Source organism: Apis florea, unplaced genomic scaffold (assembly GCF_048593485.1).
Source record: "Apis florea isolate Af1SG1 unplaced genomic scaffold, ASM4859348v1 contig_2350_pilon, whole genome shotgun sequence".
NCBI lineage: Eukaryota > Metazoa > Arthropoda > Insecta > Hymenoptera > Apidae > Apis > Apis florea.
Genome location: NW_028256565.1, coordinates 225,001 through 246,728, shown reverse-complemented (window position 1 = coordinate 246,728; position 21,728 = coordinate 225,001). Strand labels below are relative to the sequence as shown.

The 21,728-nt window shown below is 36.1% G+C and overlaps 5 protein-coding genes across 11 annotated transcripts in view; 2 read left to right on the top strand and 3 right to left on the bottom strand.

Moving 5' to 3' along the window:
• Positions 1–1,394: 1,394 nt before the first annotated feature.
• imd (death domain-containing immune deficiency protein) lies at positions 1,395–3,788 on the bottom strand. 4 transcript variants are annotated; one of them, XM_012490200.3, is made up of 5 exons: positions 3,705–3,788; positions 3,029–3,139; positions 2,125–2,501; positions 1,728–2,044; positions 1,395–1,651 (listed from the first exon to the last, which is right to left on the bottom strand). In XM_012490200.3, exons 3-5 carry the CDS (start codon positions 2,450–2,452, stop codon positions 1,511–1,513), a joined length of 786 nt encoding a protein of 261 aa, XP_012345654.1. In that variant the 5' UTR covers positions 2,453–2,501; positions 3,029–3,139; positions 3,705–3,788; the 3' UTR covers positions 1,395–1,510. The 4 variants fall into 4 exon arrangements, with proteins under 4 accessions (XP_012345654.1, XP_086760314.1, XP_086760313.1 ...); XM_086904188.1 differs by having other exon boundaries at positions 1,733–2,044; positions 3,705–3,774; XM_086904187.1 differs by having other exon boundaries at positions 3,029–3,317; positions 3,705–3,755.
• Positions 3,743–5,303, top strand: LOC105736292 (uncharacterized). Its single transcript, XM_012490190.3, has 4 exons — positions 3,743–4,061; positions 4,158–4,574; positions 4,702–4,886; positions 4,968–5,303. The coding sequence occupies exons 1-4, from the start codon at positions 3,933–3,935 to the stop codon at positions 5,260–5,262; spliced, it is 1,026 nt and encodes a 341-aa protein (XP_012345644.3). The 5' UTR covers positions 3,743–3,932; the 3' UTR covers positions 5,263–5,303.
• LOC100869278 (lipid transport auxiliary protein 1) lies at positions 4,989–12,062 on the top strand. 4 transcript variants are annotated; one of them, XR_015290953.1, is made up of 5 exons: positions 4,989–5,591; positions 5,861–6,017; positions 6,099–6,318; positions 6,432–6,706; positions 11,713–12,062. XR_015290953.1 is itself a non-coding variant. In XM_003696588.4 (4 exons), the coding sequence occupies exons 1-4, from the start codon at positions 5,433–5,435 to the stop codon at positions 6,622–6,624; spliced, it is 729 nt and encodes a 242-aa protein (XP_003696636.1). In that variant the 5' UTR covers positions 4,989–5,432; the 3' UTR covers positions 6,625–6,716. The 4 variants fall into 4 exon arrangements, 1 of the variants encoding a protein (XP_003696636.1); XR_015290954.1 differs by lacking the exon at positions 11,713–12,062 and adding an exon at positions 9,806–10,027; XR_001112511.3 differs by lacking the exon at positions 11,713–12,062 and adding an exon at positions 6,795–7,325.
• Positions 5,661–11,717, bottom strand: LOC100868379 (focadhesin). Its single transcript, XM_086904183.1, has 8 exons — positions 11,047–11,717; positions 10,902–10,970; positions 10,656–10,810; positions 10,372–10,569; positions 9,819–10,267; positions 7,548–9,738; positions 7,153–7,468; positions 5,661–7,008 (listed from the first exon to the last, which is right to left on the bottom strand). Exons 1-8 carry the CDS (start codon positions 11,098–11,100, stop codon positions 6,856–6,858), a joined length of 3,585 nt encoding a protein of 1,194 aa, XP_086760309.1. The 5' UTR covers positions 11,101–11,717; the 3' UTR covers positions 5,661–6,855.
• Positions 12,063–13,179: 1,117 nt separating the features above from the next.
• The window catches only part of LOC100871781 (uncharacterized), a 13,985-nt gene continuing 5,436 nt past the window's right edge, over positions 13,180–21,728 (bottom strand). The window contains exons 2-4 of the mRNA XM_086904181.1: positions 20,870–20,993; positions 17,319–20,585; positions 13,180–15,728 (exon numbers count right to left, since the gene is read on the bottom strand). Coding sequence (XP_086760307.1) covers positions 15,658–15,728; positions 17,319–20,585; positions 20,870–20,993 — 3,462 coding nt within the window. The 3' untranslated portion in view covers positions 13,180–15,657. The remainder of the gene's footprint in view (positions 15,729–17,318; positions 20,586–20,869; positions 20,994–21,728) is intronic.

Genomic DNA, 21,728 nt, shown 5'->3' with positions numbered 1-21,728 from the left:
GTCAGAATGTGATCCTCTTAAAATCATTCAATTTTTATGTGAAACATTTTTTAATATTATAAAAAGCAACATATAAGATATTCTAAATGATAAAGTTACATAGGACATATATATATATATTTTATATAATATGTATTCTATATATTATTTTCTTATAACATACATATACATAAATAAGATATATACATATTTATAGTGAAACATTCTACGAAAACATTAAATATTTCAATTTTCTATTTGTTATTTTCTATCTCATCTTATCTTATCACCTTGTATATATTCCAATTATGTGCTTCAGATGTTCTCATATTTCATTCCATTCTCATTTTAAATAATATATCTTTTCTATTTACTTGTATATTTATTTGTTGTTATTATTTTATATAATTTTTTTAAATCGTTTTTTAACAATTTTATTCTAAAAATATTTACCTTTTGCATATTTACAAATTGTTAAAAGATTCAGTCATACATCGGATATACATCCAATACATCTCATATAAATTTATACATGAAATTTAATATTAAAAATATATGATATTTAATATTTAATATTAAAAAATGTTTTGAATAAAAATTAAACGGTTTTAAAAAAAACTATTTTTTGATATTATTCATTTTTTTTTAGATAAATATATAAAAGAATGCACAATTTTATTTTTTAAATAAAACAATATATTTTTTAATGGATGAATCAATGTTTCGGTATTTTTTATAAAAAATTATTAGATTATGAAAAATAAAAAATTTTTAATTTAATAGATAATTTAATGTAATTAAATATTTCCTGAATTATTGACATAAAATGATATTTTCTAAAAATATTTCAAATTTTTCTATAAAAAATAATAATTAATACATTTAATGTGTGAAAAATATATATAGTTCTTTAAAAAAAAATTTGATTTCCATACGACATTTATTCTTCTTCTATCTATATAAATGTTACCAAATTATGCTTTTTTTGTAAGTATTCAGTTTTTATCTGATAAATGTTTTATTACGGAAAAGAATATTGATCAATATAATATCAAATAAGATATATATATATATATATATATATATATATATATATATATATATATATATCTTGTATACAATAATTAAAAAAGTATTTAGAAATAACAAATATGAATAAGATAAGAATCGATAATGATCAGATATGGATGGTATAATGTATATTTCATAAATACATTCTAGTCGATGGAGATAACGGTACTCTCATGAATACTGATATATCGATATCAATATTCATATTAATATCAATGTTATTATATTATTTTATTTTCGTTATAATTTATTTATTAAAATAAATAAAAAATAGAAGTTAATTTCTTATAATTTTATAATAGATCTTATTTTTTTCTTCTAATTATGGGAATTAAAATATTTAATTACTAATAAGATTAATTTTTATTTATAATTAATGAATATAACAATTATTTAAACATAATTGATTGAAACATAAATCATTAAAAAAATCTAATACAATATCACACATTAAGAAACATTATATCAAATTTTTGCGAACAGATACTAATCGTTCCGCACAATCGTATTCTTTGCATGTCCATAATATATTTATCAATTTACCAATTTCTGCATCTTTTGTATTAGCTTGTTTCCAGTCGAGAAATATTTGATAGATTACCTAAAAATGTGGCCATTAACAATATAACAATTTTTAATGAGATAAATAAAAATATGAGCATTATAATCAAGTTTACTTCACTTATGCCTCTGTATTTATAATTTTCTTCGAATTGTTCAATTTGACCATCCAAGTATAATAATTTTCTAGCGACATCTTTCCAACCATGACCAATATAAGTTTTAATAGTAAATATATCATCTAAAGTAATTTCATCATTGCAAGTACATAAACGTTCTACTTCTATTGGCATTTGACGGGTTTTTGATTTTACGTCTTCTTCAACCTTATTCTTAGTTAATTGATTAATATTACAAATATAACTAGTTCTCGGACCAATTTTCACATCATTCGAATTAATTATATTATAATTTATGACGTGTGTTCCTTGTGCTGTAAAATAAAAAAACAATCACTTCAATCCGAACAAATTTGACATTTTTTTTTTCAATAAACGAATAATTAACACTTACAAGATTTATATTGCTTTGGTTTTTTTTTCGTTTTAATATTCGGTTTTGTATGTTCTTTTGAATCATGTGCAGAACTTTTTATATTATTCAAATTATGTTGTTCTTTGGTAGGAGAATTAACATTTGTGACAGGTATTGCATCGCTCTTTTCGAATGTTATATCATTTCGTGTAAATTGTGATTCTGTAGTAGCATTGGATTTCTTTGTTTCATTGTTTATTGATTCTAAATTGTGCGTATATCCTTTAATTGGTACTCGTGGTGGATCAGGTTTTGCATCAGTCGTTAACATATGAAAACGACGAGATAAGTTCGAAAGTATTGACATTTTCTTTAAAATTTATATATCATTTAAAGAAAATATCTTTCTATATTATCTAAAAAATATTATATGAATATTAAATTTTTTGATAAAACGATTTTCTACTAAAAAAAAAATATAAATATATTTTTCAATATTTTTAAAAAAATAAGCATTAAATAAATAATTTAATTAATTTTAATTAATTGCGTGTCAGTATTTTAATTGCTTTACTATATGCTCGATGTAATTGTATAACTACATGTATTTCAATTTTTTACACATTGTATAAATATAAAAGAATAATTTGGTAAGAAGCTATATTCTATTCTATATTAATTTATAATATTTTAATAACATTTTCTTTATGTATCTTTATAATACAAAAATACAAAATTCTTAATTTTCTTTTTTTGAATATATATATATTTTAATTACAAATTAATTATTCGGTATATTTTACTACTACAATTGCTAAGATAAAAATATATAAAAAATAATTATCATATTATTATATATATATGATCATCAATTACAAAAGAAAAAAGAAAAATAGAAAGGTAATAAACAGAAAAAAATTATAATATGATTAAAAATACTAACCATATGAATGCGACTTCAATGACCTTACGATGATCTGGGTTTTCCAGAAATAAAACCAGTTCTCTATATATAATATATAATCTTCTAGTAACAATAAGCAATACTTAGAAGCTGAATAGATAAATAATTACATAGCTATTATTTTCGTCTATCATTTTTATAATTTTTTATAAATTGATTGATTTAGACACTTAATTTATATCAATTTGCCTTCATTAATCATTTCAAAAACATCGTATTCTAAATGAAATTATTTTTCTTTCAAATAATATTTATTACATATTAATTTCTAGAAGACATAAAACGCAACAGGTTTTAAAACTTATATTTGATGTTAATTTTTTTTTTAATAATTATTATATATTCATAATATAAAACATTTTTCGAATACTTGTATGTATAAAATACTTTATATAAACATTTTTTAAAACAATTAAATTAATATAGTATTGAAAAAAAGATGTACAATTTTTTAACTCGAATCTATTCTTTCCTTATTTTTGAATGTTACACACTCATTTTTATATATAATAACATTTATTATAAAAAAAACTTTATCAATGTATATACTTATTATATTATATTATATATAGTTAATATTTCGCGTTAATATTTTGATTATAGTCACGCAATAAAAAAACGGCTTATCCACTTAAATAGAGTAAGCACTACATACTCATGGAAGTAAAAGAAGCGAACGCGTTATTAAAATATGACGCATAACCACAGATGAAGTACAGAACAGACTAACAGATCTATTGTCTTATAAGATTATATGTTCTATGTAAAAAACCAATCGTACAAAAAATCAGAAATTTTGATATGCCATCTATAATTTAAAGCGCTTATTTTAAATTTAAGAACCAACCACAAGAAATTGATAAAATAGTAAAAATAATAAAATATGAATGAAAATTTTTTAAAAAATTATGTATTATCTCAATATTCTATGGAAAAACTTAAAATAATTAAAGAAAAATTAAAAGAAGATATAAATCAAGCTGATCCCTGGTGGCAAGTTGTAAATAGAAAGGTTAGTATTATTATAACATTAATATTATCATTAATATTTTAAAAAGAATTTTATATTTATGAGATATAATAATGAAATTTGTAATATTTGATTCAGAAAGCAGAAATAACATATATGAATGAAGAAGAAAATAATGAAAAAGAAAGTAATAAAAGTAATGAATGTAGTGATATTATAACTGAGACATCAGATCAACTTTTATCCACACAATTTTATTTTACACAATTTGACAAATCCCTTCACAAAAATACTAAACATGAACCAAAAGAACATGAATCAAAATTTGATATAACAGAATATCTCTTGGAAGAATTAGAGCGTCCTAATGGAAAATTGGATTTAAATCAATTAGAAAACTTAACAGATACAGAACTTGTGGAAATAATTTGTAATTTGGAAAAAAAATTGAGTACATTGGGTATATATAATTTATGTCATACCATGAATAATATGATATTAGAACAACGTATGAAATATGCAGAAATACTTCATACTCATTTATTATTACCAAAGGTTATTTTTATATTATTAATTATAAATATAAAATTAATAATTAACAATAATTAAGTAATATATGAAAAATTACTTATATAAAATATTCTGTAAGTGCATTTAATAATATTTTTTAATATTTTTATAGATTATTACTTTAAAAGAACCTTCAAGATCACTTGTATCTGTTTTAATAGAGTGTACTAAAAAATTTCCAGATGATATTCAGAAATTAATTTTTATTCCTCTCTTAAATATTGATTTAATAGATACAACAATTATTATTGCTATAATAAATGCTTTCGAATTTGAAAGGTATATTGTTCTTATAACGTAAGTATTAACTCTATTATTAATTAAGTAAACTTTAAAAATATCTGAAATATTAAAAATTCAGTGATATGATTTTTACAGGGAATATTTAACAAATGTGAAAGAATTAAGATTATGGCATATTTCTTTTTTACAAACTTTAATTTCTATTAAAATAGATATTTCTATGAATAACAAACTTATACAATTATTACATGAAAAAGCAATTGATTTTAGCAAAGATAAAAATTTTGGAAAGTTTATATTATCATTTATAAAATCAAATATTAAATTTTCTAACGAACAAATACATTTATTATGGGAAATAGGAAATATTAATCAAACATTATTTAAAAAACCTATACAAAATTTATTAAAATCTATGTTATCTTTGTAAATATTATAAACAGTATATTATGAAAAATTATATATGATAAATTTTATTTTTTTATTATAAAAAATATATTTTTTTTTTTGATTTTATAATTAAAAATAGAAAAAAACATAAGATTTTACGCGTGCGCGTAATGAGATTTGAAATTCAATGAAAATACAAATGGTGTAAACATGACTGAAGAACTCTCTGGTGTTACAATAGTGATATTTATTGCGGCCGGAGTTTTAACGATATTATTATTATTCATATTTGCAAAACGACAAATAATGAGATTCGCATTACGATCACGTCGTGGTCCTCACATTCCTATTGGGCATGATGCAAGGAAGGTATGAAGAATCGAAAAGGTTAAGTTACTTTGAGTGACATTCAAAATTAATAATATTTATATATAAAAATTATTTTAGAAAAAATAGTTTTTATTTTAATACAAAATATTATGACATTCACTTATGTAGCATTTACTTATAATTATTTATAATTATTTATAATAAGTAAATATTATTTATACTATGTAGTGTGTTTACATGTATTAAAAATTATAAATGATTATATGTGTATATATATATGAAAATATAGTATATCTTTAATTGTTTAGTCATTGAAAAAGGAAATTGAAAGACGGATAGAAGTAATACCAAAAATTCAATATGAGCCACAACTTATTAGTGATCCAAGACTTATTTTAACTCCTCGAGGACATGTTCCACCTCATTATTATAGATTAAAAGCAGTGGATGATGTTAAAACTTTAGGTAATTATATTATTACAAACTTTTTATGATATGAAATAAAACTTTTAAATCTAGATTAATTTCCAATATATATTCTTGTAGAAGCTGAAATTACAAAATATGATAATTGTTTAAGGAGGCATCCATCTGAAAATTTACGAGCATATTTACTTGCCACATTAGCAACTCCATTAAATGGAAGTGGACAAAGATTAATTCATCAATTCTGTGATTTATATGAACATGCACGACATGATCCAACTGAATTTGGAGACGAAGAATATCAAGTATATACCCGTTTATTTCTTAAGTTAATGGATGCGTAAGTATGATTTTTTTTAAATTGTAAAAGAAATTTACAATTAGAGTATTTATTGGAGCTTATTATATATTATTATAGAATGCAATATATGAAAAATTGTTCTGTTTTCATAGGGCCCGTTTGTTAAAATCATATCCGAGCAGTAGAAAATCTAGTCCAAGTCGTACACCTATAAAGAAAAATGTTGAAACGAAAAGGAATATATTAGAACCTAAAATGAAATTACCCGAAGATCAAACATTGACTGGTTCACGACCAAATACATTAACGGTAATGATGCTGGATAATAATGAAACATCTGTTTAGCATTATGAAAATCGTCACATACAACATATGTGACGAATAGTTGTTTCATAATTGCTAATTTCTACACCATACGGAATTGCAAGTAAGTAAAATACATATTTAATTTTTATTATAATAATATTCCAGAAATATGTTTTTCCTTTTAATTTCGTATCATCTTAAATTTGCAGTTGTTACGAACAGATTTTTTACAATAGAAGTTGTTTCAGTCTAACATGTACCAGTTTACGATTAAATATCGATCTCTGTTTTAATCGATAAATATTTAGTCCATACATCTCTATAATAGGAATTATGTCTTAAACAAATTAATGCTCGATGAAATGTGGATTTATACGAACTAGAAATATTACTCATTCTCATGTAATTTAACCATTCCATCATCTGAAAGGTATAATGTTATTAAAAGATTTTTAATTCTTATATCGTTATTACGTAAAAAATTGTTTAATTGCTAAATTATTATTCGGTCGTAATTATACAATATAATATATAAATAATCGTAATATATAAATAAATCGTAAATACCTGTGGAATTGCATGCTTCCAATCCTGTCTTTCAAATATAATTGTTAGAGCTTGAGGAAATAATTTTATTTTAATGTTTTGCGATTTAATTAATAAATCTTCTTTCATTAACATAGAATCTATACCAGATAAACTAATAACAGAGATAAATAAAATATCACAATAGAATTGTATTTTATCAAAATGATTTTGCTGTGATTCCATAAAAAATCCTTGAACTTGTGTCATAAGATCGAGAATCCAATTTAAACTGGATCTTTCAAATTGCATATTGATGAACACATTTCGTATAATATTCAGGAAATATGTTTGCACACTTTAATAAGAATATTAAGATATATTTTTATTTGCGTTATTAATATATCATTAAAATTATGATAAATCAGAAATGTTACCTAAATGTAGAAGCAATAGTTTCATCGATGATTTCGTTCAACCATGTTAAAGAAGCTTCGGAACTGTGTTTCTTTAAAACCAATTCACCTCTGATCGCGATTGCATTTTTCAATTTACCCGGTATTGTTTCCCACCATACTTTAGGAGATGTCATTCTTTCTAAATGTTTCATTGGTAATTCCAATGCTGCTGCGAAATAAGAATAAAACTGATCGCACGTTAAATCTATTTTGTCCAAAAGTTCTTCTAATATCGTAGAAAGCAATGTAGAATTAGCATGACATACTTCTGGATTTTTCAACGTTTGAGCATACGAATACATGATAGAATGGAACGATTCTATCGAATTTTTATTACCGACATCCATTTTTTCAATTACATGTTTCAACGTTATTTCTAAAAACGGTTTAATGATATTTGGTTGCACAGCTTGACACAAATCTTCGAGATTCGAATATAACACAGTGTGTTCATTGTTACTCCAACTAAAATCTATATCATTTATCGTTTTATACATCGATAGATAATTCTCTATGAATGATTTAGCAGATAAAGATATCGTTGCATGATGACACACGATTGAAAGAGTATATTGTTTCGTTTCGTTCGATAGATCGAGCATGTTCTTTAGAAAATTCCAATTAATATTGGGCAATGGTTTCGGATATTTGTGAGCAAATATTCGTAAACATTCCGTAATAATAATACGATTATTATTTGAATCAATCTTGTTTGACTTCCTCAAATATTCACCAATCGCTCTGATTACGCTTTTTTCTGGCAAATACTTGAAGTTTTGCGGTTCCCCTTGAGGCCAAGCGTAAATGCCAGATCGGAAACTGTTTACCTCTTCCGTCACCAAAGATATTAAAAGATTCCCGGCTGCTGGTAAAGCAGCTTTATTTATATTTTGAAGCATTTGTATCCAACAAACACCAGGTATATACGGAAGTATATCTTCTGGTTTTTTAATCGCGTCGATTGGTGTTTTCGCGTATGCTGCCGGTAATACGAGATTGCATTTATATTCCACCGGTAGTGTCTTCAAAGATAATTGTTCCAAACGATACGAAGTTAGGGCTTTAAGTGCAGAGTTGATTACCTTCACGTCATTGGACGTTGTGTACGTCCACAATTTCGATACGATATTGTCGATCAATCGATCGTACTCTTCAAGACCCTGCGAGGGTGTATAAAATGCAGCGTCAGCAAATAATTCACACAGGCTTTCCAAAACAATAGGACGCTTCTCTTTTTCCATTTTCGGAGCTAGCACTCTCCACGTTGAACAAATGTCTATTACGGATGCCTTGCAAAGAATGGAAATACATCCAAGTGCAAGTGCACTCGCAGTTCCACCATTCATGCTCGTCGAACGATTTAATATTTGCGACAACAGTGGTACCAAATTTTCCCCGTGCTCGGGATAATTTTCACAAATATATTTCATAGCTCTAGCGCAGGTCGCATCTGAATACCATGAGTAGTCGTTTTTCATCAATTGTATTATCGCTGCAGAGACGAATCTATAACATCTTGGTTCCCTTTTCAATGCTTTAAGATATAATTCGATTATAAAATATTTCAGTTGTTTGTCACCGTTCAGCAATATGTTCAATGTATGGTTTATAATTGGAACATTTTCTTTTGTACTTACAAGCTCGGGTATAACCATCAGTAAACATTTTGTTTCTGTACTACTTTTACATTTGGTCAATTTGTGCAGTATCAAAGAAAGTACGTGCGAGCCAAAACTATTTGTTTCTCTGCTGATATCAACGAGTACGCTACAACATAATTCGACTATCAGAGGTTCGTTCGATTGCAAGAGAAGACCAGATATCAGTAATTTACATTTGTCTTTTAAATAAATCGGTACGCGTGATATATTTCTTAACCAGGATAAAATATCACTCGAATTCCAAATATTCGAACAATGCATCACCAGTTCTGAATAGAATTGAATGTATGAATCGGAATGACTAAATACTGTGAAAAGTCTGTTTGAAAATATCGTCTCTACGTTACACGTTAAATTCGTTTTTGTGAATATTTTGTTCGTTAAATCTTTTGCTAAGTTTAATGCCTCAGAACACAATACGGATGGATATGCCATCCACTTTATCACAGATGCCTTCAAAGTGCTAAAAAATATATCATCATAAGACATTTTCTTTGTTATCATCGTACCTGTAATGTAATATACGTTATACGATAAGTATTTATAGAAAATAATATAATTTTTTTCTATTCTTAGATTATATACTTACATATTTGCAAAGCGTTGTACAAGTAAATGGCCGGGCATAAAGTAATTACTTCTGCCAATAATATCAACATAAGATTTCCAATATAGCTATCACAGTAGTCAATAATATTTAATATAACATCAAAATTCGATCTTGGATCAGAATCTTGTTTCAATAATTGTATAATCAAAGATGCGATCATTGGCAATAAAGCGGTACAATATTCTTTATTCTTCTCTGATAAAGCTTTCTCTGCAAGTTCTAAAATTCTATAGTTTGTATTTACACAAGAATGACTTTCTGCCGTGCACAACCAAAGTAAAACTTCTGTCTGTACATTTGTACCGTATTTCGATTTAATTAACAATTGCCAAACTTGTTGCATGCAACAATCCATCGAATCCAACAAAGGATTGCATAAAATATATAAAAATACAGGGCGTAGCATTTTTATACTATTTTCTTTAATTCTGAAAATTTTATATACATTTATACGCGTGTTAATACATACGTGCGTACATTTTATGCAAATACTTGTTTCCAAAAATAATTATACATACATCTCTATACATACCTATAATCTTGATGATTCACAATAAATGTTATTTGACTTAATACAGTCTGCCAGCTACGTTTATCTCGAATTAAAATGCTTATAAACGGATGCTGTGGCGTGTGTAAAGTAAATGAATATATTATTTTATTTTTTGCATCACGCTTTAAATCCAGTATCAATAAATGACTTATTGTTGTAGTGGCAACCATATAATTTCTATAATATATAATTACGCATATTTTTTATCAAAAAAAAAAAAAAAGATATAAGAAATATTATAGATTTAAAATTAATTTTTATACTTAATGGAGGAGATGCTCGAGGTAAAAGTAGATAATGCCTCGTTAATGTCCCATAATCCATTTTCGACCAAAGCAATCAAAGCTTGACAGGCTGATATGCTAAGCGTGGCATTTGTACTGTCTCGTTTCGATAGTAATAATTTAAATTCAGCTATCTGTTTAATTGACGAATTTTATGGAACAATTAAATTAATAGAACTTGAATATGTTATTATATATTAATCGAAGGAATAATATTTAGATTACCTTTGAAATATGATCCGCTTCTCGATCACATTTTTTTTTCGTTATAGATTCGAAGAGTTTAGATGTTGCCTGTAGAAAAATATGTTGGAACAGCGATATGAATAAAAAAGATAAATAATTGTATGAAAAGAAAGAAATAACTCACGTGTGATATTAAAACAGGATTCGTAGATTCTAATTTATATTCTATTTCATTCATCTTGTAAAGTTGATATGCTTTTAAAAAAAGCGTCTTACATATTAATTTCACATATTTTTGTTCTTAAAGAAAATATGCGATAAAATTCATGTTTCATTACGCTAAAATTATTATTGCTACTTCCACAGTGACAATACTATTAATAAATATTAGGTATAATAAAAGTTGTCGCGAGCATATGAGTAGGTTATAAAACATAACCTTGTATCGTTAAAACATATTTTGTAATAATATATGTTAACATGTATTATTCGTAGTTTACAATCATTTATAATATGAAAATAAGAATAATTTATTTATACTATTTATATACGAGGAACATATGTATTATAGAAAGAAATTTTAAAAGAGCACAATTACATCTCTCATGCGGTTAAGAATGATAATATGGAAAGAATAAATACATATCGTGTCGTTGTGAACATATACTTTCAATAGCCATTTTTCTATAGGGGTTCTCAAACAAAATTAGATATGATATTTTTTTAATTGTTTGTACAAATATGAATGAAATTGTAGAAATATTAATTAATAAGAAATTATTATTATAATAACATATATGAATAGATTATAATGGATTTATATAATATATTATTTAAATATTCGAAATAGCAAAGGAGAAAAAAAAGAAGATAAAAGATAATATGTTATTATTAATCGACAAGAGAGAAGTTTGAAAAGGCGTGAAATTGACAAAGGAGAATGATGTACCGATCGAGGAATACTGTATAATAGTAAGATTTCCAATATATTTATTCGTATGGACAAGTTGGAGCATAGTGCACAATATAATTAATATATGTATAGTAGTCTGAGGAAGGGGTCAGATTACATTCTGGAGTTTGAACACAATATCTTACAATTTAACGACAAGATGCCTGCATTTCTGTATTTGCTTCTGTACGTATTGTTACTCGTATATTTATATATTCAGTATGTGTATAATATATAAAGCGTAACGACTCACTATTTTTATCATTCTAAAAAAATGGAGACGAGAATACGGGTCCTTGTTTATTACATTACGTTAATATTTCAGTCCGTCTTATGTCGTCATTTAATTTATTCGTTTGAGAATTTTTTGCAATGGATTATGCAACATTGTGGCAAATAGTACTCGCTAGAATATATCCTTAGGAGATTGTCTCCAATTGCTAATTACATTTGTATCTTATTATTTAGGTTGCGAGGAAGTAACAAGTTCAACATCGATACTATGTCGAACGAATCGATTTTAGCGTGAATGATCGAAATGATAATAAAATGTAAAAAAAAAAAAAAAGGCGCTACATGAAACATAAAGAGGGTAAAAATCTGGATTTAAAACTTAATCGTTCGTTATAATACGTGGTAAATTTATTGCCACTGAATAAGATTTTCACCAGTACGATTTGAATGGATAACGCAAGAATAATCGTTATGCGAAAAATTTGCGATACCCGAAACGTATATAATATTTGACCATTGGAGACAGCTCCGTTTTTCCGCGTGATTAGCAATTAACAATCTATATTAAATTTTTGTTTAAAAGCAAATACACTTTACAGCCTATACAATCCATACAATCCATTGTTTTTCATCCCTTTTATTCACTTATTTTTTTTTTTTTGTTTTTATTCACTTTTTTCATTTAATTTCTCTCGTTTAATATCTTCTACTTGAATTTAAGTTTGTGGAGAGCGCAGGGCAGGTCCAGGTACTTAGGCTATCTGTATATTTTCATAAAAATTCGTCAAGATCTTCGATTTCTTTTTATCACGATTCGCGTGTCGCTCCTCTGATTTTTTTCTTTTTACGTTTTATAAAAATCACAGCACAGCACCAGCATTTTTTTTTTTATTTCTTTTTACTTTAAAGCCCGCCCGATTCTCCTTCGAACACGTCTCATTAAAACTGAGACGATTGCCCGCGCGTTTCTCCGCCGTTCTCTCCCTTTTCCTCCCTTCCTCTCCCACTCACTCATTCTTACTTGATTCTTTCTCTCCCTCTCTTTCTCTCCCCCCTCCCACCCCTCTTTCACTCATTTTACTTAAACAGATAGATATCGCCGTTGTTACGTCCGAATTAAAAAAACACGCCTTGTTCTCTGTTCTTTTATTTGGCATTTGCAACACTACGTACGGCACGATAAAACTATTTTCGGATTCTTGGCAACGTGTTTTACCAATCGTTCGTATTATAATACAACGCTTTTATCTTTTTTTTTTTTTTCTTTTACCGACGATACAATAATAAAATAATAGAACCAATAATTATTTATGAATAATCGTAATAAAAGGTACAATGATAATCGTCACTGAACTAACTTTAGGTAGCCATCAGGATGATACTATGGGCGCGTATGTATCACTGTGGCGCATATGTATGTGTATACGTATATATACCTAATAACTTTCTCCCTTCCTCGTCAATTAGTCTTATCCATCTTGATCATCGCTCTCTCTCTCTCTCTCTCTCTCTCTCTCTCTCTCTCGTATCCTTTCACATATACACTCATATCCATATCCACACAAATACATGTACACTTACACGTTCTCTCGCTCTCTTTCTCTCTCTCGCTCGCTTCCGCTCAGTTGTAATCGCGCAACGCTAACTACAATTAATCTTAGTAAACAAATAGCATTCTAGTGTACTCAATGTACAATCACTTATCGTCACGTTATCATTATTTAGAATTATCGTGATTTTTCGTTTTTTTTTCTTTTTTTTTTTTTTTTTTTTTTTTTTACGCTTACACTCCTCTATCCGACACGTATTTTTTTGTTTGTATTTATTTGACATCGTTGACCGACGTTCACAATACATATTAATCGGTAGGGGGAAGTAATCAAATCGTGTCTAAAAAAACGTGTCGTTACGCGAGTCACGTAATTTCGCTAGAAAAATGTCGAGTCTGTGGTTTAGCAATCTTCTTCTTTTTTTTTTTTTTTTTTTACAATAAAATACAACGATCTATAATTTCATTGTTATAGACAAAGTTCGCGATTGAATATTCATACATACGCGTTATACACAACTTAGTTACTGAAAATATGCGACGCAACAGTCGCGTATAAGCACGCGCAGGAATTTTTCGTCTTTCATTCTCGCTTTCATTCGCAATCTCTACTCGTTACTAAATGTAAGTGCAATAAAAATGTTGCCCGAACGTGAGTCGAGGCTTACATTCTCTCTCTTTCTCTCTTTCTCACGAATCGGAGAAAAATCGGGCAATTGATTAACACCTTCTCCCTCGTCTTTTCGACTGTATATAGGATTATATCAGTAATAATTTTTTAAGGCCATTTTCGGCCCAGTCAGTCTAACGCAACGAGATATCATCGCACGCATGCTTCCCTCGCGTCTGCTTTTCTCTCCCACTCTCTTTCATTCCTCATACATTCTCTCTCTTTCCCCTCGTTTTCTTTCCCCGTCGTTTTTCCCCGCCTCTTTCCGAATTTCTTTAGCCCCAAAATTTTGCCGCGCCTTCCAATCCAACCATCGCGAGCCGTTTCTTCCACGTAACAGTAACATAGCTAATATTGTTGTCGTCGATTTCAAGTAAAATTCCACGTTTTTTTTTTTTTTTTGCAAATTTTCCGCTATCCGTTATTACGTTTCTCGCTCGAATACCTTTATTCCAGTTGCGTATCTCCGTTATCGTCATCTTCGTGTGAGACGTGGGATCGTGGGAACAACAGCGAGAATACGATAGATACATTCAAGATGATTCGTACGAAAGTTTCGAAAACATTACGGTCTTTCATTTCATCGAATGGAAGAACGAAGACAACGCGACAAGGAATTTATTTCTTCATTTTGATCGTATTCTCCGGAGAAAGAAATTTCCTCTGGGCATAAATTGTGCGTGATAATCCGATGGAACGATTCGCAAAAATAATAACTGCAAAATTAAAAGCGTACATGTTAAGAAAGTTACGAAGGAACGGTTCGATGTCGACGAATCGACCCGTCGATCTACTACTACCCGTTTTGACCGATTTGACCGACACGCATCGAAGAAATGTTTACTTGACGCGGTCCTTTTCGCACGGCGTGCAAAAAATGCGTGACGAAACGAAGTGAAACGGCTATTCGGAAGGCGTGCACGGCTCTTGCACGTAGAAAGAAGACAAGGAGGAGATTATCGCGTTTTTACGAAGTCTCGACGAAGATGGTACACAGTACACATAAAAGAGCACGTATAACGGATGACGATAGGGAATAATAGCAAGATGTGGTGTACAAGTTTCATCGCTACGCTGTTGTTGTTGCTGTTGCTGTTGCTGCTGTCACTGCTGCTGTTAATGGAAGCGAAACTCGCTGTTGTTGTTGTTGACGTGGCGGCAAGCCGATACAGTATCATCCGGTCGCGCGAAAGAAACAAGAGGTGGCAGACTGGTGAGGTCGAAGGTATTGGGCGGGATGATCCTAAGTTTGTCTGCCTGTTGCGGCAGAATGCGGATGTCCCGCGGCGGTCGCGGCGGTAACAGGCGGTGGATGATGAGACGTGTGATGAGTTTGTGCAGAGGTGGGTCCGGTTGTTCCGGCAGCAAGTACGGGACCGGGGGCCGCGGGTCACTTGGGCGGGAATGGCGAGATCACCGATGCGGCTACCGCGGCGGCCTGCTGACTCGCCAGCATCGCCGCTGCAACACATACACATATACCGGAACCGATTAATTGTTTTTCCATTCCAAAAAGAGAGAAAGAAAAAAAGAGAGAGAAAGAGAGAGAGAAAGAGAGAGGAAAAAAAAAGAAGACGTCATTTCGATCGGGTGAAGATCGAGTCCACTCTCGCCGCCGCGGTTCGCGCGATTTCCGCGATCGTTTGACGACTCTCCCCTCCCCTTCCCCTTCGCATTGCTCGCGCAGTGCCTCTACCGGTGTTCGCGCTACTCCACTCCACGCCCAAGTATAGGGAGCGAGCGAGCAAACGAATAACGGAGTGAGAGTGAGAGTGAGAGTTAGAGTTAGAATGCGAGGAGGGACGACGAGGGGGATAGAAGAACGAAACGAACCCGTGTTTTTTTATATGTATATATGTATACGAATATCACGCGTCCCATTATTTATTTCGTCTCGTTATTTCTCCACTCTCGATTTTCGCTTCTCGTTCTCCTCCTTTTTTTTCGCCTCCTCTTCTCTTTCTTCTTCTCCTCATCCTCATCCTCCTCCTCCTCCTCTTTCTCGTGTTTCTTCTTTTTCGTCTTCTTCGAACGATATCGTGTCGATATAAAATTCGAGGGAGAGGGAAGAAAAAAAGAAAAGAAAAAGAAAAGGAAGAAACGACTCGTAACGATAGGTTGATAACGATTAGTTATTTCGATCATGATCGTGACGACGGATTATATTAGACGCATCGATACAATCGATATCCCGAACAACGATTATCACAGTTAACTATGCGTTCGTAATTACATACCCTAAGTGTCTCGTAACTCAATGACACATCCCTCCTCTTCTTTTATCCCGTACGTGCCGTACGTATATTTAGAATTTCAAGCACGCGTCGCACCGAGAAACATTAGCACACGCTGTTATCCCTGACCGTGTATCTGTATCTTCCCGCGATGAATTGTACGATGATCGATCTATTTTCCAATTAACTACCCGCACGTTTCGTAATAAAGTAACCAAGTACCGGTAGTATCGATTCGCGAGGCTCGCGTTGCACATGTAGTACATGCGTTATATATATATACATAACTGTGTGTAGAGAGGAAGGAAACCCGGAACAGACGAAGGTAACAAACAACTCGAAAACGAATCGATCGACGACGACCTCTTCCTTTTCGTCCGTTCTTCTCTCTTATCGATTTTCTTTCGTCTCGACGCACCAATATGGCGCGTTTATCATTATCGGATCGCGATCAGGTTGCCGTCGAAAAATTGCTCGAAAACCCAATCTTCGAACGGTGCGAACGAATGAATGAATAGGATAGATAGGAAGACACGAGTCGAGAGATACGTACGACGCGCGTTCCAGGACGATTATCCAACGAACGAACGAAGGAAAAGTGGGTCGGGATGAGGATGATAACGGTGATGATGACGGTTTGGATGACGATGATCGACGACGACGACGACGACGACGACGATGACGACGACGACGACGACGACGACGACGCGAGTGGTGGTGGTGGTGGTGGTGGTGGTGGCGGCGAAGACGACGGTGGCGACAGTGGACGGTTCGATTCGAACCGCTATTTATTGTCAGGGTCTGACGAGAGGCTTACCTCCGTACGGGGCGGGATATTGTCCGGTCAATAGGGGATAACCTAGGCCAACGTGCGTGTGATGATGCGTGTGCACGTGTCGTTGGGGCGGGGGCGATCTGTTATCCTTGGTCAAGGTTCCAGTGCCAGCGTCGACGGGCTGTTGCTGCTGCTGTTGCGACTGCTGCCCGCCCGACTGAACCTGCTGCTTCGCCTGGGATTGCTGGCTCTGGGATTGGGGCGGGCCGGGGCCGGCCACGGAGCTGGGCGGTCCGCTCGGTGGGCGTGACGGTGTTGGCCCCGCGGACGACGGGCTGGCCGAGGCCGCGGACGTTTTCGGGGTGGGCGATTTGAGCGCACGCTCCTGAAGCTCGTGTATCTTGTGCGCCGAATAATACTGATTGGCGTGGTGCTGGAGCAGGTCGAGGGCTTTGCCGGCTGGCGGCCTGCTCAGATCCTCGGGCGCGTGATACCTGGGCAACTGGTGCAGATACGGATTGCCGGAGTAGGGGCCTGGGACGAGCATCGGGCTGAGGCCTCGATACACCGGGTGGCCTGGATCGAACGGCAACGCGCCGTAGTGTTGGGGTTGCATGTAGCCCGGATGGATGTACGCGTACTGCGAGGTGGGGGGCGGCGGTGGTCCCTGCGTCTCCATCGTTGGCTTCACGCCCTCCTGCTTGCTCTTCGAGTCCTCGCTCTTGCCCAAATCCTGAAGCTTCTCCTGCTTCGGCTGGTGCTTCGGGCTCGGGGGCGGCGGCTTCGCCTGTTGGCTCTGCTTGTTCACCTCCTCCTTTCGCCTCTGGTCACCCGGATACAAGTAATACCTTCGGTCGTCCTGTAACGGGCCAGGGGGCGGCGGCGGGGGCGCCGACCTCTGACTCTGACCACTGTGGTACACGTGATACGGGCTCATCTGGCTCTTCATCTCTATACTTTCCTTCAATATCTGGTGATTCTCGTGTTGCTTCTCCTTCAAGCTAGGCGGCTGCTGCTGCTGCTGCTGTTGTTGCTGCGGTTGCTGCGACTGGGGCTCCTGCTTTATCTTCGCCTTCTGCTCGTGCATCTCTTGCTCCTGCTGCTGCTGCTGCTGTTGCTGTTGCTGCTGTTGTTGCTGTTGCGAGACGGGTTGAGGCGGTTGATACGGGTAGCCGGGCGGCATGTAGCCGCCGTAACCGCCGTAGTAGTGGGGCTGTTGTTGCGGTTGGGGCACCGATTGGCTCAACTCCTTCTTCTCCTTCTCTGCCACCACGCTCTGCAGGCTCGCCAGGCTGGGCATCTGCGGTATGTTGAGCGGTTTCATCTCCTGTTTCGGCGCGACCAGATCGCTCGGTTTCTGATCGATCGGCTTGCTCTCGGCCACGCTCGGGACCAGGTACGGCGGTTGGCCGTAGTACGGGTACATGTTGAAGTGGGAGGGGAGGTGGGCGCTCGTCGCCACCTTCCCCCCGTCCTTGTCCTGCTGGCCCTGCTTCGACTTGTCGGCGGCCTCCGCCTCGAGCACGGGCGCCGCGTCGTCCGAGATGTCCGAATAGGCCGGGCTCTGCACGTCGTCCCGCGTCGCGTCGACGATCGGCGCCTCCAGCGGGGACGGGTGCGGGCTGCCACCCGGCGATTTCCTCGACTTCTTCTTGTACCCCTGTGCCTTGGACGCGGCGCGCGGGTCTTTGCTCTTGTCCTGGTCGGGCATCAGCGCCGCGGTCGGCTTCACCTTGAACTGCGGCATCTTCGCGTGCAACGACACGCTCTGATACGGTTGCAAATGCGCTTGCACGCCTTGGCCTGGGTGGCCCGGCTGCGCCAGGCCCGCCCCTTGCAAACCACCCGCCTGTTGGGAGGCGGCTATCTGGTTGGCCAGGCCTTGAAGGGCAGGGTGTTGGCTCGCGATGCTTTGCAATCCTTGGGACTGTTGTTGTTGTTGCTGCTGCTGCTGCTGTTGTTGCTGCTGCTGTTGCTGCAACCCGGCCGCGGTTTGTTGCACCACGTGAGCTTGAGACGGCTGACCGATTTGCGCCGATAACGGATGCTGTACGGACAATTGATGGGCGGCCGCCAATTGTTGTTGCTGCTGTTGTTGAATGGACTGTTGCTGTTGCATTTGTTGGCCGGGTTGTACGCACTGCTGCTGCGGCGGAGGCGGGGGTGGCGGGGCAACGGTTTGACCGGTTTGCAACGCTTGCTGGCTCGCTTGGAGAATGGAACTCGTTTGTTGCTGGTGGTGGGACGACAATTGGGACGGCTGAGGCGGTTGGGGGATATTCAACGGGGGCGGAATGTTGGCGGCCGGATGAGGCGAGGACACGGAGGATCTCGGCGACTGGCTAGCACGAGGGCCCGGGCTTTGCGGCGAGTTCGAGCCGGCCAATTGATTCGATTGTTGCTGCTGTTGTTGCTGTTGCTGTTGCTGCTGCTGCGACTCGCGTCTCGCGTTGGAACTCGATATGGCGGTGGACGTCGGGGCGGGCAATTCGGATTCTTGTCCGAATCTGAGCACGCCCGGTTTGACGATGCCGCTACCGCCACCTCCCTTGTTGGCGGTCTCCGCGGCGAGGACTGCCGCGGGTGGCTCCACTATACTCGGTGAGGTGACGCGCGGCGGGGGTGGCGGAGTCTCGGGCGGCAGGCCTGTCGGCTGTGGACTCGCTGCACGAAGCGGCGTCCCCTCGGGCTTGTCGGCCGGCGATTTGACGGGTGTCGCGGGGCTGGGCGCCTCGATGTTGCTCTCGTCGTTCTCCGACATGCTTGTGATCCCCTCCTTCGTATCGTCGTCGTCCGCCGAGCCATGGGCGTGACTCTGATGATACTTGAGCCCGTTGATGTGTTTGTACTTTTTGTTGCAATTCGGCTCCGGGCACTCGAGCAGGACCGGGCTCGCGGGCGGCGAGCCGCTCGGCGGGGTGGGCGGCGGGGCCCGCCTCTTGTTCTTGTCCTCCTCCTCGGGGCCGCGCGACTTCCGTTTCGCGGCGGGGTCAGGCCGCGGTGGGACGAACGCCGCAGGACTCGGGCTCGCGGCCGGCGAGCCCTGCGCGCCCCTCCGCCCCTTCGCGCCCCCGTTCCGCAGCTTGCTGTGCACCGAGCTCCTCGTCTCCGTGAAGTTGCTCAGATCGTTGCCGGGGGTGGCGTTCGCGGCGGCTCTGCCGCGCTTCCCCCGCCCCTTCGGCGTCCTCGCGTCCAAATCGCTGGTCGGCGAGTCGCAGAACCTCGGCGGTGCCCAGTCGTGGCGCGTGCAGTCGAGCAACGTGCCAACGTAGGTTTTACCGCGCCACGTCACGTTTACCACCAACACGCCTGCAATCCATTCAAATCGTGTCATCCTGTAATCCGTATGTTCGTGTCGTGTGTGTTCGTGTTCGTGTTCGTGTGTGTGTGTGTGTGTGTGTGTGTGTGTGTGTGTGTGTGTGTGTGTGTGTGTGTGTGTGTGTGTGTGTGTGTTCGTGTGTGTGTGTGTTCGTGTGTGTGTGTGTTCGTGTGTGTGTGTGTGTTCGTTCGCGCGCGCGCGCGCGCGCGTGTGTGTGTGTGTGTGTGTGTGTGTGTGTGTGTGTGTGTGTGGGCGCGATGGGCGGTTCACTCACCTCCTTCGGTCTCGTGCCAAACGATGCCCTCCAAAGTGACCGACGTCCCGGGCTCGCAAGGTCCCAGACATTCCGGCTCGGTGATGGTCCCCACGCTAGTACCCACGCACACATCGGACATGTCCTGCAATTTGTTATCACGTGTTAACCCTCGCGTTACACAGAACGCTTACGGAACGCGAGATCGGTCCAACCGATCGTTCGTTCGATCCGGCCGTATTGCGATCGCGTTAATGCCTAATGACACGGTTTATATTATAAATGTCCGATATCCATCGCGATCGATAATCCACGATAATCTACTATTGCTACTCATTCTCCGACGAGTCTCGTCACATTTGCACGTCTTTCGGATTATTTATTTTTTGTCGAAGAAGATCGGCGATATAGAATGTCGCAAATCCGCATTTCGATGTATATTTATTGGTGAAGTGACATTTTCACCAATTCGTACGACGTACAGAGGCAAGATCGAATCCTATGGATCGTCTCCAACGACAACGAGAGAGAAAAAAAAAGGAAATTGAGCGAGTATAAAAAGGAGGAGTAAAGGAGGAGGAGGAAGAGGAGAAGAGAAGTGAATAGCTTTTTAAAAAAAAAAAAGAAAAAAGATCAAAGCGAATTGCCATATACGAGACTCGGCTGCACGTGCATGCATTGCTTCTAAGATGTAAGCACGTGGTGCGCCTACAACGATGCTATTCCGTGATAACGATGACTTATCCTAGTTACGTTTTCACGCTCGATCGATAATCGCTTTCGTCCGATTTCCTTTCGATCTTACCGATCGATGCTAAACTGAAGGAAATACGCGATTTCACAAGCCAAATTCCATCGATAAGTATCTATTCGACAGATT